Here is a 12793-nt window from a genome sequence, read left to right as displayed (position 1 = left end):
CACCAACATCTTCTCAAGGACAACTAGGGAAGGGCAATAAACATTGGCCAGCCAGCAACATCCACATCCCATAAATGAATAATAAAAAAAATGCCTCACACTTGTCCCACCACAGCCTCCACACAAATACACAGCACAGGCAGAGTTGGCAGAGGCCGCTATAGCTCATTGTTAAAAATAATTCAAAACAGGCTGCATTAATCCGTCTATTGATTAAGACCATACTGAAGGGAAGAAAGGTTAGTATCAGCTTGATAATTCCATTTAAACAGTCAAGGATGAGTGTATTCATCGCTGTCTTCAAAATAAGGTTGCTCAGCGAATATAATGGGGAAACTAACAGCAAACACACAAAAAAAAGTCAGAAATAACCAGATGAAAAGCAAATTAAAGTTGTTCTCCTCATTACCTCTCCTATGTACTTTCCTCTTGCTAAATGGTGGGACTCTCACATCTATCAACTCAGATCATGTGCTACCAAGGTCATTCCATTATCTGGTATAGTTTCTCCAGCAATTTTAATACCGCTATAGATATGGAAACTTTCCAATTTTCACCAAGTGGAAGTTGCATCGCAACTGCAAATAAATGCTCACTATTTAAACTAAATCATTAGGCTACAGATGCTCCCAAAAATTCAGAGTAGACAAACAGGAGGCTGTAAGAACACAGCAAGTCAGGCAGCATCAGGAGCTGGAGAATTCAACGTTTTGGATGTAAACCTTCTTCGGGGCTGGGGGTGGGTGTAAAGGGAGCTGCAGACCTTTTTGGGGGGGAGGGGGAAGGTGGTGGTGGCTGGATGCCAGCATCTGCACTTTTCTTTTTGTCTCTACCCAAGAAATTCTGAGACTTATGGAACAGGGTGGATTTTAATTTTCTTTAGATGTGGTTTCAGGGTGCTGCAGTCCCAGTACATACATTAAAGTTCTGAAATACACTCCCCAAGGGATCAGTAACATGAAACTCATTCTGGTCAGGTGTGTGCTGCCTTTTCTGGGTAAGCAGATACCTGATCATTATTGTCCTAACACAGTTTTCTTTCACTAGCATTGTGCACCGCCTGGTGGTTAATGCTGTAAACAGCACTAATAAAAGCACACTTTCTAGGTGATTAAAGACTTAACAGCAATATAGGTTTGTTCAATACATCTCATCAGTTGTGTGACACTTTGACCTTTTACTACAAATTCTGTATCCTATGATTCTGCCCCACTAGATACATGGCGAAGGAGCAACACACTGAAAGCCTGTACTTTCAAATAAACTTGTTGGACTATAACTTGGTGTTGTGATTTTTAGCATTTTGTACAAAGCTACCACAAAAGCTAGGAACACAAACTTAAGTACATATGCTTCCCTCGTTAATTAAATGTGTCCCTTGTGCAAACCTCTCCGATGATGTTTCCTCAATGCGAGTAGCCTGGTTTGAGTGGCTCAGGAATCAATGGACTGAAATAGTCATAGGGGCATGGAAACATTGCAACTTTTTCAAGAAAACAGTCAGTAATTAGTTTTAATTTCTATCCTTGCCCAATTGTCCCACGAATATAAATGCACACTGTGGTGTGACAAAACAAAGGAAAACCCCCAAGTTAGAATCCTGATTTGGATGCCAACAGCCAAGGAGCAATACAGTGCTGTTGAATCAAAAGGTTGTTAGTTCAAACTCTGTGTTTGAGACTTAGGAGCCCCCAAATCAGGCAAAATATCCAGTCAGTACTACCCTTCAAATAAAATCCTTTCTCCCATCTCACTTGGCTGTTTAAAAAAAGGCATTTCTCCAAGATGAGAAAGGGAATTCTTCCTTAGCAAACATTTACCTTTCAACCAATATCACCAAAACATAAACTGTCCGGATATTTACCACATTGTTTGTGCAACATCGATGCATACACATTTACAAGATATCCTAACCTAATCTCGTTCCATATGCCTGCAACAACTTGGAATTCATGGTGAAAGTAATAGAAATACTGACAGAACAACCCATTATTGAAGGTGACATCAGATAACAACATCCAACAATTCTATCCAGTCTGTGCCATTATTTGAGGAAAAGGTTAAGATTCATCCATTCCAGCACAACTGAATTGCTAATGGTTTGATATGTCTTAATTAACTCATTTCTTGAGATATTAATTATTGTTGGACATTGAGAAAATTGAAACTTTTACATTCTTAAATATTTTGTCTCTTATCTTGCACTCATATCTTTTTCTTTGTGCATAGTTTGCCATTGAATTAAATATTTTAATTCTCACTCTGTGCCTCAATGAGGAGTCTTTGAACTGATTGGCAAGGAAATACAGAGGAAACTCAATTATGTGGCATTCGATTACCCGAATTTTGGATTATCTGGCAAGATCACAAGGTCCCTATGCTTGGCTAAACTGTGTTATTCGGCATTCAATTAACCAAACGAAATACTCCCCGTCCGTGTCCTTCAGATAATTGAGGTTCCTCTGCACATAGTTGCATGCCATGTTTATACAGGTTCTCCAGATTCCCTTGTGGACTCGATGGGCCAAATGGCCTACTTCCACATGATTCTACAAATGCAAAAGCGAACTGAAACTGCTTGGGGCATTTGAAAGTGCAGCTCATTCGCACCGATCATGAAATCTGGGCCATTATAACAGTAACTTCAATTTAATGCACTCCAGTGGGCATAACACATTTTTGAACATACTACAGTTGTAAAGGCAAATATAAATGCTTAAGTCACTGTCAATCCCCTTCAGGAGATTTTGATCTATTTCCTTGATAAGTAACTGAACATGAAAAACACTTCCACTGAAATAAAAATAGAAACAAAAATGCTGGAAATACTTAGCAAGTCAGACAATGCCTGTGGAGAGAGAAGCCAAATAAATGATGTGGATACAATAGTCAGGTGTTCAATGGTGGCATCATGGTCAAAGGGGTAAGAGGAAGTGTCCAAGAGCTGGCACTCAGCCTCCTCAACAGACAACAATAGGACCACTCTTGTCAGCAAGCTCGATTACAAAGTCAGAGTTGGATTTGAGAGCACGAAGTGCAGTCAGCTCAGAGGGAAATAGGTTCAATTGGGCAAGTGGCGGTGATGGTGAGGCTACCAATGTCACATTGACAGTTTTCAATGAACAGGTCCAGTGTAGGTGAAAGGCCGGATAGAGGTACCTTGGTGGAGGGAGTGTGTTGGAGATGGGTAAAGGGATGGGCAGAGATTCTTGAAAGTAAAGTTGCAGTGTTTGGTATGCTTTCCTTTATTGGCCAGAGCATTGAGTATCGGAGTTGGGAGATCATGTTGTAGCTGTACAGAACAAGACAGCTAAATTACGTGCAATTCTGGGCTCCTTCCTATCGGAAGTATGTCGTGAAACCTGAAAAGGTTCAGAAAAGATTTACAAGGATTTTACCAGGGTTGGAGGATTTCAGTTATAGTGAGGGACTGAATAGGCTGGGGCTGTTTTCCCTGGAGCATGGAAGGCTGAGGGGTGACCTTATTGAGGTTTATAAAATCATGAGGGGCATGGATAGGATAAATAGACAAGATTTTTTCCCTGGGGTGGGGGAGTCCAGAAGTGGAGGGCATAGGTTTAGGGTGAGGGGAATGTTATAAAAGGGACCTAAGGGGAACGATTTCACACAGAGGGTGATGCGTGTATAGAATGAGCTGCCAGAGGTAGTGGTGGAGGCTGGTACAATTACAGCATTTAAAAGGCATCTGAATGGGTATATGAATAGGAAGGATTTAGAGGGATATGGGCCAAGTGCTGGCAATGGGACGAGATTAGGTTAGGATATCTGGTCGGCATGGACAAGTTGGACCGAAGGGTCTGTTTCCGTGCTGTACAACTCTATGACTCTTGTCCAAAGAAATGGGCATAGCGTTGAAGGTGACAGAACAGGAGTTCAACATCATGTCGTGCCCAAACTTCACTGAACTGGAGGCACAAGGCATAAAACTAAGACCTTTGCTAAGTACAGAACATTCAGCATCAGAGAGCAGAAGATCAAAAAGGATAATAAATAATCAACAGGAGGTGGGGTCAGAAGAGTGGATGGAGTCAGAGGGAGGAGAACAGAAGGAAAAAATTAAGGAAGTCTTAGTAGTTACATAAGGTATTTGTAAGAGCACATCTGTTTCACTGTGTACAGCTCGTCTCCTTATTTAAGTGGGAATGTAATTTAATAACAATCTTGAACCAATTCCTGGGATGAAAGGGTGATCTAACGAGAAAAAAAGGCTTGTATTAGTTGGAATTCCAAAGAACGAGTGCTGATCTATTGAAACATACAATACCTTCAGAATAGTTGACAGAATGGCTGACTGCAAAGACCCTGTAAGAGAGATTAGAAGGAGAACAATTTGAAAATAAGGAGTCTTGAATTCAAGACGGAAGTGAGGCTTTTTCCACTCTCAGAAGGCCCTGATTTTTTTTATTCACTCATGGACTTTGGTGTCGCTGACTGGGCCAGTATTTATTGCCTGTCCTTAGTTGCCCTCGAGCTGCCTTATTGAACTTCTACAGTCCATGTGCTGTTTTAGGTAGACCCCCAATGTCCTCAGGGACGGAATTCCAGGATTGTGACCCAGCGATAATGAAGGATTGCTGATATATTTCAAGTCAGGATGGCAAGTGGTTTGTAGGGGAACATTGCAGGTAGTGGTGTTCCCATGTAACTGTTGCCCTCGTCCTTATAAATGGAAACAGCTGTGGGTTTGAACGATGCTGCCTTAGTATGTGGAATTCTCTTTTCTAAAGAGCAGTGGAAGCAGGATCATTGAATACTTTTAAGGATAGAGACAGACTACCTTTTAGTTGAAAATCTCAGTATCAAATGGGGCAGCAGGCTGGAGAGGTCAAATGGCCTACTTCTCCATCTAATTCATGGGCTTGTATGCTCTTATGATACAAACCGTGACTTGCTAAATATGGAGGTTGTTAATATGGAAAACAAGCTAAACCCTACCATGTTAATGCGAGGGAAAGGAAAAGGGTGAAGATACGTTGTAAGCAATGGTGGCATCATTAATTAAGATGCAATGGAAATGGAGAAACTGGGGACTCCAATAGATTTCTTACAGGAAGTGATGTGGAAGAAATATCATCAAGGTAGGCGTGAGAGTCAGTGGAGCTTATAGCGAATATTAATCAATAGTCTCAGAAATAGAGACACAAAATTCAAGGAAGGGACGAGTCAGTGAAGGACCTTTGGTGAAGACAGGAGAAGGTTAAAAGGTGGAAACAAAGTTGATGTTAAAGTCCAATTTAGAATGAAAGCAGGAAATAGCACCTATACAAAGACATAAACATACTGGAAAAATAGGCAAGCAAAAAAGCCTAAATATGACTGGAACTTTTCCCACATTTCCCACAATATAGCAGACACAGCTCAGGCCCATGTGAGTTTCCACTGCAATACTGAACTGAGGACAGAGAAGTCAAGAAAGAAAGAGTGTGAGGTAAACTTTGTGAAGGAAGGAGGAAATGGGATCACAAGTTGATTAAAATCTCAGTTCAGGGTGACTGCCGGAAATGCACCAATCTAATTGTTAAGAATAAAGGTAAGGGAACGGCCTTGAGTAGAACTCAAATAAAACATGTACCACATATCGCACGAGAAAGAAGATAAAGCTAGGACCTACTCAGTTCTCAAAGCAATCCCATTCTTCGGAAAAAAGTGAGTGGAGAGAAAGGAGAAGTTGCTCAGTGTGAGAATGAGTTCAGACAGGATGCCGCGGGGGAGAGTGGGTATGGAATGGTTGGACCTATATTCCAGATAAAAGGAGAGTGCCTACAGGCCGTCCAACTGGTGGAGCAGAGGTATAGAGGGATTGGATGCCCACAGTGAAAAGAACATAGTGTGGGCCAGGTTAAATAAAGTGGTGGATAGTGCAAAACGTCTTGTATATGAATGGCAGAAAAAAAGAAGTTGTGATAGGAAATCAGTTCTATGGGGTCAACTAGGCCTGTGCAGTTGTTGGGCCATGATAAACAGGTAAGGCAGGTTGTGCAGGGTGGGGGAAATACAGAGTTGAAGCCTTGGAAGTTAGGGTGAAAAGAGAAGCATTGGAAGTATTTCTATGGTTTGTATTTGATAGAACTATTGTTCTGACTGGATCAAAGCCATTGTATGACTTTTCAAATGAATTACAGAGAAGAAGCATTAGAGGATGGTATAGTCGACTGTATCAAAAACTGTGAATATGTCAAGAAGCGTTACATAGAATAATGTAGCACAGTCACAACCAGAAAATTTTCATTCACAACTATGGTGTGGATCATTTGTGTTCTGCAGGAGATCATCACAGTAGGAATGATAAAAGCCCTGTTCGTTCGTTCCTTCATTTGTGCCATGCAATGGAATGCTGTGATGAGTGAGTCATATTATAAAGTTGAACGTTCTCATTTATTTACTGGACTTTAGGGTGATCATCAATATCAATACAGAGTCTGAAGCATCCACTTGAAAAAGACAATTCATTTTGTAACCAACTGTGATTTTTAGATAATTCATTTCATTTGCCTTGAATAAATAATTCATTAAATTGTGGCAATACTTAAGGTTTGTATGCTTTTGTTCATTTTACTAAATGATACTGGGTACTCTTGCAAATAACATTCAAGAAGTAGGGATGAAAGGGACATCTGACAAATACAGCACATACAAGATGAAACTTTTGCTTTATAAGACTGAAGTCTTATTGAAAATAATCACTAAATTTTCATATTGTATCAAAAGATTTTAAAATATACAAGATGCTAAATCTACCTTAACCCAACACCCACCCCAGTTAGTTAATATTTGTACAAACCATCTCACAGTGCAGCTCCAGGTTCAGATCCCCCTTGTTTGTGTGGAGTCGGACATATCCCTTCTTTTTGACGTAGCGATAACGAACCTGGTCATCTTCAATTGCAGCTGTGAAGGCAAATCCAGAACATAAAATCTTCAAAACAGGTTCAAGAAGTCTCAGTGATTGGCAGTTCAGACTTTACTGCAATTGGAAGAGAACAAGAAGTATGGAGAAAAATCCATATCCAGCCAAGCAAGGTAAAAAACCTACCATTTAACAGTTCAAGAATATAAATTGGGCAAACTGCTGTCATGTCATTGAGGAGTGTTTTAAAAGCATTTTATAGCTGTTTACATAATGTGTTTCCAGCTCTTTTGGGAGACATCATTATACAACTAAACAGTTGTACGACAGATTCACTATTTTTGTTTCCCATAAGTGTTATTGAATCAAAAACAATACTACAAAGAACAATGTCACTTAGAGTCATAGAGATGTACAGCATGGAAACAGACCCTTCAGTTCAATCAGTCCTTGCCAACCAGATATCCCAACCCAATCTAGTCCCACCTGCCAGCACCTGGCCCATATCCCTCCAAACCCTTCCTATTCATATACCCATCCAAATGCCTCTTAAATGTTGCAATTGTACCAGCCTCCACCACATCCTCTGGCAGCTCATTCCATACACGTACCACCCTCTGCGTGAAAAGGTTGCCCCTTAGTTCTCTTTTATATCTTTCCCCTCTCACCCTAAACCTATGCCCTCTAGTTCTGGACTCCCTGACCCCAGGGAAAAGACTTTGTCTATTTATCCTATGCATGACCCTCAATTTTGTAAACCTCTATAAGGTCAACCCTCAGCCTCCAACGCTCCAGGGAAAACAGCCCCAGCCTGTTCAGCCTCTCCCTGTACCTCAGATCCTCCAACCCTAGCAACATCCTTGTAAATCTTTTCTGAACCCTTTCAAGTTTCACATTATCTTTCCGATAGGAAGGAGACCAGATTGCACTCAATATTCCAACAGTGGCCTAACCAATGTCCTGTACAGCCGCAACATACTTCCCAACTCCTGTACTCAATACTCTGACCAATAAAGGAAAGCATACCAAACGCCTTCTTCACTATCCTATCTACCTGCACTCCAAGGTCTCTTTGTTAAGCAACACTCCCTAGGATCTTACCATTAAGTGTATAAGTCCTGCTCAGATTTGCTTTCCCAAAATGCATCACCTCACATTTATGTGAATTAAACTCCATCTGCCACTTCTCAGCCCATTGGCTCATCTGGTCAAGATCCTGTTGTAATCTGAAGTAACCCTCTTCGCTGTCCACTACACCTCCAATTTTGGTGTCATCTGCAAACTTACTAACTGTACCTCTTATGCTCGCATCCAAATCATTTATGTAAATGACAAAAAGTAGAGGGCCCAGCACCGATCCTTGTGGCACCCCACTGGTCACAGGCCTCCAGTCTGAAAAACAACCCTCCACAACCACCAACTTTGAGCCAGATTGGTATCCAAATGGCTTGTTCTCCCTGTATTCCATGAGATCTAACCTTGCTAATCAGTCTCCCGTGGGACGCTTTACTGAAGTCCATATAGATCACACCTACTGCTCTGCCCTCATCAATCTTCTTTGTTACTTCTTCAAAAAACTCAATCAAGTTTGAGGGACATGATTTCCCACACACAAAGCCATGTTGACTATCCCAAATCAGTCCTTGCCTTTCCAAATACATGTACATCCTGTCCCTCAGGATTCCCTCCAACAACTTGCTCACCACCAAGGTCAGGCTCACCGGTCTATAGTTCCCTGGCTTGTCTTTACCACCCTTCTTAAACAGTGGCACCACATTTGCCAACCTCCAGTCTTCCGGCACCTCACCTGTGACTATCGATGATACAAATATCTCAGCAAAAGGCCCAGCAATCACTTCTCTAGTTTCCCACAGAGTTCTCGGGTACACCAGACCAGGTCCTGGAGATCTATCCACTTTTAACCGTTTCAAGACATCCAGCACCACGTCCTCTGTAATCTGGACATTTTGCAAGATGTCACCATCTATTCCCTATAGTCTATATCTTCCATATCCTTTTTCACAGTCAATACTGATGCAAAATATTCATTTAGTATCTCCCCCATTTTCTGCGACTCCACACAAAGGCCACCTTGCTGATCTTTGAGGGGCCCTATTCTCTCCCTAGTTACCCTTTGGTCCTTAATATATTTGTAAAAGACCTTTGGATTCTCCTTAATTCTATTTTCCAAAGCTATCTCAGGTCCCCGTTTTGACCTCCTGATTTCCCTCTTAAGTATACTCCTACTTCCTTTATACTCTTTTAAGGATTCACGCGATCTATCCTGTCCATACCTGACATATGCTTCCTTCTTTTTCTTAACCAAATCCTCAATTTCTTTAGTCATCCAAAATTCCCTAAACCTACCAGCCTTCCATTTCACCCTGACAGGAATATATACTGTCTCTGGATTCTTATCTCATTTCTGAAGGCTTCCCATTTTCCAGCCATCCCTTTATCTGCGAACATCTGTCTCCAATCAGCTTTCGAAAGTTCTTGCCTATTACCACCAAAATTGGCCTTTCTCCAATTTAGAACTTCAACTTTTAGATCTGGTCTATCCTTTTCCATCACTATTTTAAAACGAATAGAATTATGGTCGCTGGCCCCAAAGTGCACCCGCACTAACACCTCAGTCACCTGCCCTGCCTTATTTCCCAAGATTAGGTCAGGTCTTGCACCTTCTCTAGTAGGTACATCCACATACTGAATCAGAAAATTGTCTTGTACACACTTAAGAAATTCCTCTCCATCTAAACCTTTAACACTATGGCAGTCCCAGTCGATGTTTGGAAAGTTATAATCCCCTACCATAACTACCCTATTATTCTTACAGATAGCTGAGATCTCCTTACAAGTTTGTTTCTCAATTTCCCTCTGACTATTGAGGGCTCTATAATACAATCCCAGTAAGGTGATCATCCCTTGCTTATTTCTCAGTTCCACCCAAAAAACATCCCTGGATGTATTTCTGGGAATATCCTCCCTCAGCATAGGTGTAATGCTATCCCTTATCAAAAATGCCACTCCCCCTCCTCTCTTACGTCCCTTTCTATCCTTCCTGTTGCATTTGTATCCTGGAACATTAAGCTGCCAGTCCTGCCCATCCCTGAGCAATGTTTCTGTAATTGCTATGATATCCCAGTCCCATGTTCCTAACCATGCCCTGAGTTCATCTGCCTTCCCTGTTAGGCCCCCTGCATTGAAATAAATGCAGTTTAATTTATTTAGTCCTACCTCGTCCCTGCCTGCCCTGACTGTTTGACTCACTTCTGTTCTCAGCTGTACCCGTCTCAGATCGATCTCTTTCCTCACTATCTCCCTGGGTCCCACCCCCCACTTTACTAGTTTAAATCCTCCCAAGCAGTTGTAGCAAATTTCCCTTCCTGAAGAAGGGCTTATGCCCAAAATGTCAATTCTCCTGCTCCTTGGATGCTGCCTGACCTGCTGCGCTTTTCCAGCAATGCATTTTTCAGCTCTGATCTCCAGCATCTGCAGTCCTCACTTTCTCCTAGCAAATTTCCCTGCCAGTATATTAGTCCCCTTCCAATTTAGGTGCAATCCATCCCATGAAAGAGTTTCCAAATGCTCTTTCCACATAGCACACCGAATTTTCCATTCTGGTAGTTATCTGATTTGTTTTTGAAAATTTTGAAGCTGTTTCCACCAGTCTTCAGCAGATCAGTTGTGGCGTAGTGAGCAATTCTTGTAATCCCGCTGGTCTACTTCCGGTTTCTTGAGACTCCTTGCTGAAGTATGGTGGAAAAGCACAAGCTGCTCTCTTCTACCTGGCTGGAGCAGCGGTTACTGATATGTAAGCTGTGAAAGATTAGAGTCTTGTGGTGTAGCAGCAAGGTCCATAGCTCTGGGTCAGAAAATCCAGGTTCATTTTCTGGAAGCATGACAGAACGTTCAAACAATCTGATTGAAAAAGTAATTTTGTAAGCTTTGAAAGGTAATGCTAGGAATCTGTGGTGGAATCTGCAACTTGGACACGAATGTCAATTATAGCGCTTCTGCGACTGCCTACATTATGCTAAAATGTATACATTGTGAAAACAAACAGTTGTAGGTTTGAATGGGTGACCTACTGACTTCATAGAATTTAATATTTTTCTAACTAATGTTATTTAAAAAAGGTATAGCTTTTAGATGCTCTAGTATTGGGACTTAAATTTCTGGAGTGGAAAGTTGTTCCGTTGCCATTCAGGGTGAAATCCTTTGACAACCACAATCACAGAAATCTATTTTAACTGCCATAATTCTCCGTACATCAGACCTTGTGTAGTTGTTTCAAAATGAAACTTTAGCTTGGCTAAAACTAGGGATGGTGTTGCGCTACAGTTTCTAGGTTTTGATATTATGTGGGGACAGTTGAGATTTTATGTACTGTCATGTACACTTTCATGTGCATATCTTGCATCTGATTACTTCCGAACCAATCAAACCAGATTTTCCTCCTACCGTTTGCAGAGGATGCTTAATGAACAAGAATGAATTGCAATGATTAATATACTTGGTGCTGCTGTGTGCTTTCTGATGTAATTCCTTCAAACAATCATTTATTCAATCAAATGCAAATTACATTTATTTTTGAAAATAACATTTTTGGTTACATTGTTTGAGAGGACACATGGCAAGTACTGAGAGGAACACTCTTGGGAGGAGAAAACAGCTATGGTTCCCAATGTATTCCATCACTGAGTTTATTCATGTCATATCTGGGTCTGTTACAAAGGATACAAATGTGAATTTTCAGGCATGGGAAATGGCAGATAATAAGCAAAGTAGTGGAAGAGCATGTCAGTATTAGAACCAGACAGAAAATGGGCAGAGTGCTATATAAGGAGAAGAATGTGATTGAAAGAGAAAGTGATACACAAAAGGGAAAGAAAAGGCATGCATTAAGAAAGGGATAGGAAAAAGATCTGGGGCTGGGAGACAGGCAGTGCTTCTCTTTCTCATATATCCTACGTACGAAATGAGATGGGAAAGGAACAAGGGAGACTGAAAGAATGGAAGGTACAGTATGATTCTGGTCAAATCCATTATTTTTCTTATTCTGTTGTGCACATGCTGAACTCAACATGAGGCATATTTACTGTAAGAATGTAAAGATGAGAGTAAGAATGTAAAAATGGAATTTAGGAGCGACACATAGAATGGAGAATGGTGGCGATGATAAATTATAATGACACAGGTTCATAGGGTGCTGTGGATGCTTATTTGTCAGCTCTAGGAGCACCAAGTCCTAGTTAATCTTAAGTGTCTTGTCTGCTTCTTGCTATTGTTTACAGCGACTATAACTGAGCACTCAGTAAATCAACTTGCATTTTGCTTGATCATAATATAGACATCTTACATCTCAAACTGAGCTGTTCCAACTTATTAGTAACTGGTTAGACTGCTGGAGACATACAGAATAGAGGTAAAGGGAATGTTCTCAGATTGCTGAACTGTAACGATTAGTACACCCTGAGAATCTATACTAGGACTTTAGCTTTTTCACTATACATCAAAAAAGGCTTTGATGAAATAACAGAGAACAGAATATCTAAGTTTTCTGATGATGTGGAGTTAAGAACATAGTACATTGTGTGTCAGGAACAGCAAGATAGAAAAGAACATAGACAGACTTGTTAGTGAACAAAACTACGTCAATATAAGGTCATCTACTTCGAGTTCAAGATAGACGAATTAAAATAACTTCTGGACAAGAGATTCAGAGCAATACAGAAAGAGTTTAATTGTCCAGGTGAGATGTTAGAGCAACTATATCATATCTAACTAAAAATGCAAGTGCAATTTATATGATAGGAATTGAAACAAGTGAGGATAGGCACGTGAAGTGGAAGTTTGTACACTTGGGTGAAAGTATACAAATTGGAGTATTGTATACAAATGTCAGGATTGATCCAATGACCT

General features: G+C 40.8%; 1 protein-coding gene across 2 annotated transcripts in view; it reads right to left on the bottom strand.

The window, feature by feature from the left end:
• The window catches only part of ppil2 (peptidylprolyl isomerase (cyclophilin)-like 2), a 392675-nt gene that overhangs the window by 198310 nt on the left and 181572 nt on the right, over window positions 1-12793 (bottom strand). For both annotated transcript variants that reach the window (XM_088000184.1, XM_043716075.2), the window contains exon 12: window positions 6803-6909. In XM_088000184.1, the coding sequence (XP_087856310.1) occupies window positions 6803-6909 (107 nt within the window). The remainder of the gene's footprint in view (window positions 1-6802; window positions 6910-12793) is intronic.

The sequence above is a fragment of the Chiloscyllium plagiosum genome, unplaced genomic scaffold, assembly GCF_037043375.1.
Source record: "Chiloscyllium plagiosum isolate Xiang-an unplaced genomic scaffold, Cpla_swu_hap1 HiC_scaffold_24, whole genome shotgun sequence".
Classification (NCBI taxonomy): Eukaryota; Metazoa; Chordata; class Chondrichthyes; order Orectolobiformes; family Hemiscylliidae; genus Chiloscyllium; species Chiloscyllium plagiosum.
Note: the sequence above shows the minus strand (reverse complement) of the source record. Positions and strands in the feature narration are given on the sequence as shown.